General features: G+C 39.4%; 1 protein-coding gene across 1 annotated transcript; it reads right to left on the minus strand.

Moving 5' to 3' along the window:
* Positions 1 to 911: 911 nt before the first annotated feature.
* On the minus strand, positions 912 to 2828 carry LOC114459013 (general transcription factor II-I repeat domain-containing protein 2B-like). Its single transcript, XM_028441403.1, is given in 3 exon segments — positions 912 to 1510; positions 1513 to 1725; positions 1728 to 2828. Coding segments are annotated over 3 exon segments (1815 nt in total). The 5' UTR covers positions 2815 to 2828; the 3' UTR covers positions 912 to 995.
* Between the last annotated feature and the right edge of the window lie 1392 nt (positions 2829 to 4220).

Genomic DNA, 4220 nt, shown 5'->3' on the forward strand with positions numbered 1-4220 from the left:
ACAACAATTCTTAGAATTAGGTTTAGTCTTAGTCATGTGACCTAAACTGGCCAATTAGGGGCGCTGCGTATGGATAGAATGTTGGTATATTGATACATCAACCGTACAGATATCCACTGCCTAATATATATCATATTATTTTAAAGTTGTCATAATGTTTACTCATTGGTTTTTATATCATGTATGCTTAGCTTCTGCTTCTTTAGGTTTATAAAGCTTTTATTCAGGACATTTATCTTAGTGCATACAGTCTCTAAGGCAGGGGTGTCAAACTCACTTTGGTCTTGGGGCCGCATACAACTTAATCGGATATCAAGGGGGCCAGACTAGTAAACTCATTCCAAAATTACATAGAACTAACAATAAGTCCACTTTTTTTCTTTGTATTAGTGCAAAGAAGAAGAAGTAAATTATAAAAATCTTTATATGAAATGAATTGTCCCTTTTACTAAATATATTATGAACAACCTAAGAGTTTTTAAGAAAAGTATGTGCAATTTCAACAACACTTTTACTCACTTTAACATTTATTCAAGTGCATTATGCATAAAAACTGATCAGTGATTGTACAATGTTGCAAAACATTTATTCACAGTTTTGTGGAACTTAAACACACTGTCCTGCATGTTAAAATACATCAGACACATACAAATTTAGAAATGATTTAAAATCCATTTTCCACATCTGGGAAGCAATTCTGAACACATGAACTGACTCCACACACTTGAAATCTTAAGTGGCAGCTGTTTTAAACAGACATTTGATAAAGTCAATTTGTCCCCTTCCTTGTTAATATAAAATAAAATGTATACATGTAAAAAAAACTCACATACATAACATATATGGCATGCATAAGAAATAATATTTTACTCAACAAAACTCTCCTGTTGTAAATCTGTTACTGACTAGCACTGACTTTCACAGCAATTACAACAGCAAATATTCAAAGCTGTTTATTTTTATAGTGCAATGTTGAAAGCAGCATTCCATAGGATTTAGTGTTGCTCAGTATTTGCCCCTGAAACTTGGCATCTTTTAGCCTGCACAAGTGCATCAATATCAGGCTTCATGTCCTGAGAAGCAGCCAGTTTCAGAATCTCATTTAAGTGCTTATGTGTGAGCTTTGAGCGAAGCTTTGTTTTATTAATGTTCATTACTGAGAAGACCTGCTCACATAGATAGGTAGTCCCAAACATGGACAACATTTTTGCAGCCAGTGCTGTCAATTTAGGATAGCCTGGTAGGAGATACTTGTAAAATGTGTCCAAGCCCACAGAAGCAAATGTGTCCTTCAATTCTACATCACACTGCAAATCAATGATTTCAAGTTGCATGTCAATGGGCACATCAGAAGCTCTGACTGTGAATGGTGAGCGAAAAACTGCAAATTCTGTCTCAAGTTCGCTAAAGACCTGAAATCGCTTCTCAAACTCCCTCAGCAACCCTGAAATCTTGTCTTTGTACTGTGTCACGTCAGGGTTAACGCTTACTGCGCACACATCTCTGAGACAGGAAAATGAGCAGGGTCACCGCTTGCCATCTGCGTCTCCCATAACGCGAGCTTTAACTTGAATGCACGTATGCTGTCATAATACTGTGTTACAATTTTTTTGCGTCCTTGCAACATTTTGTTCAGATTATTCAAGTGCTCTGTAATATCAACCATAAATGCAAGGTCCTGCAGCCAAAGTGGGCACTGTAATTCCTTAACAGGTTTTCCTTTTTCTCCATGAATTGTCCGATTTCCCCACGTAGATCAAAGCAGCGCTTCAGCACAGCACCTCTGCTTAACCATCTTACTTCAGTGTGGTATGGCAGACCATGGGTAATGTTACAGTCACTGAGAAAGCTGTCAAACTGACGATGATTGAGACCTCTGGCTCGGATGAAATTAACAGTTCGGACAACCACCTCCATGACGTGATCCATTTTTAGCGACTTGCAACATAATGCCTCCTGATGCAAAATGCAATGAAATGTCCAAAAATTACCTCCTCCGTTTGCGGCTTGTACTTTCTCTCTGAACTTTGTCACAACACCTGCCTTTTTCCCGATCATTGACGGTGCACCATCAGTAGCCAGGCTTACGGCGCGGGACCAGTCCACCCCGACTCTGTCCAGCGCTCCAACAACGGAGCAGAAAATGTCCTCAGCTGTTGTGGTGTCGGTCATAGGCACCAACTCGAGAAACTCTTCAGTGACAGTCAAAGTCTCGTCAACTCCACGAATGAATATGGCCAGTTGAGCGACGTCCGTAATATCAGTACTCTCATCAATTGCAATAGAAAATGCCAGAAATGACTCCCCTTTGCGTTTCAGTTGGCTGTCCAAATCTGCCGATAGTTCCGAAATCCTGTCTGCCACGGTATTTCTCGTCAAGCTAATATTGGCAAAAGCTTGTCGCTTCTCAGGACACACAATTTCGGCAGCCTTCAGCATACAGTTTTTGAGGAACTCCCCGTCACAGTACGGCTTTGACGCTAATGCTATCTGGCTAGCAATTACGTAGCTGGCTTTCACCGCAGCATCACTGACCTCTCGGCTCCGGGTGAAAACAGATTGCTGTTTCCTCAGACCAACCAGCATTTCATTTACCTTCTGTTTTCTCAGTTCTCCGTGCAAGGTGTTGTATTTTTCACCATGCTGAGTTTCATAGTGGCGCCGAATATTGTATTCCTTAAGCACCGAAACTTGCTGCATGCACACCAGGCACACGGGTTTCCCATTCACCTCCGTGAACATATAGGAAGAGGTCCATTTTTCTTGAAAAATCCGACACTCTGTGTCCACTTTTCTTTTTTTTGACAAAGACATTTCACTGAAGAGGGTGCCAGGGTCAACAGAAAAAGCGGGTAAAACGATAGAACTGACTAAAACACAGCGCCCCTAGCGGACAATATAGGAACTGCAAATTTTAAAGAAAATGAAGTTTGTTCTTCTTAAATAATGCAGATTTATCCCGCGGGCCGGACTGAACCCACTGGCGGGCCGGTTCCGGCCCACGGGCCGTATGTTTGACACCCCTGCTCTAAGGCCTCAGTAATCCAAGGCTTGTTCTAAAGCTTCTGCTTCCTGCTCTTTGTTTAAAGGACAGTTTTTCTCATGTAGCATCACTAATGTGGACATAAAGACATCATAGACATTGTTGAATTATCACATTGATAGATCTAAGCCCAGCTCTGGTTTATAACTGGAAGCTGTTCACTGATATCACTTCTAAATAATCCTCCATCTACTTTCCAATCAGCTGAATGTGTCCAAATGTTAATTGTAGCACCTATGCTGTGAGGCAAGGAAATAAAAGCTACTGGACCAGATCTAGGCTCTCATGGAGTGGTGACTGAGTGTAATAAGCCAGAAATCAGAAATAATTAAATGAAAAGCTGGAAAATTTGTTTACAAAAGAGAAAATGGACAAACATTGCATATATATAGGCACTTCAGTTTTAGAAGACACCTTTTAAACACCTTTTTATCTCATTTAAACTATATTGTTTTAAATAAAAGTAATGTTTATTTAATTTTTTTTTCTTTCCAATTTAAGACCAGTCACTAATCTAAGTATCTTTTAGGGCCTAAATGTACTTTTTTTGCTGAGTTTATTTTTTAAACCTCAAATTTTAATTAATTGAGTTTACCCAAAAAAATTCAATTCAAAAGTTACATTCACTTTTCAACAAAAATAACATTTGAATTCACACAAAAGTAGTAATCAAGAATTCTTTGACGTTTTTCGTTTACGAAGGTGATCCAATGATTTTAGCAGGTGTGTAGGTTCTACCCACTTCATATTCCAGTTGGTAAATCCAGGGAATAAAGAATTCCAGATCCTACCGCACTTCGACGGTGAAACTGGACCACGTGTTTCCAACACAAGCAGTGCTGCTCCAGGGTTTGGCTCGCCTTGTGTCGTCCTCCATCCGAATCCAATCCAGGACTACGAGTCGGGGGACTTCCTCGTGTAGACAATAAACCTGACCTATGACATAGGCCACAAACCAATATTGTCTTCAGTATAAAATAAAATCATTTAAGTAAGTACAAAAATAAAGTCGCTCTTTAAAGATACAGAGGTTTCTATTCAAAACTAAATCACAAAATGGCGGCTGCTGTCTGCGCTAAGCCACTAAGATTCAGAACATCATGTCATACTTTAAACAAAATACCCATTAATTACAAAATAAAGTGCATAAACAGTGTCAAATAACAGTACAGGAAAC

The sequence above is a fragment of the Gouania willdenowi genome, unplaced genomic scaffold, assembly GCF_900634775.1.
Source record: "Gouania willdenowi unplaced genomic scaffold, fGouWil2.1 scaffold_230_arrow_ctg1, whole genome shotgun sequence".
Classification (NCBI taxonomy): Eukaryota; Metazoa; Chordata; class Actinopteri; order Blenniiformes; family Gobiesocidae; genus Gouania; species Gouania willdenowi.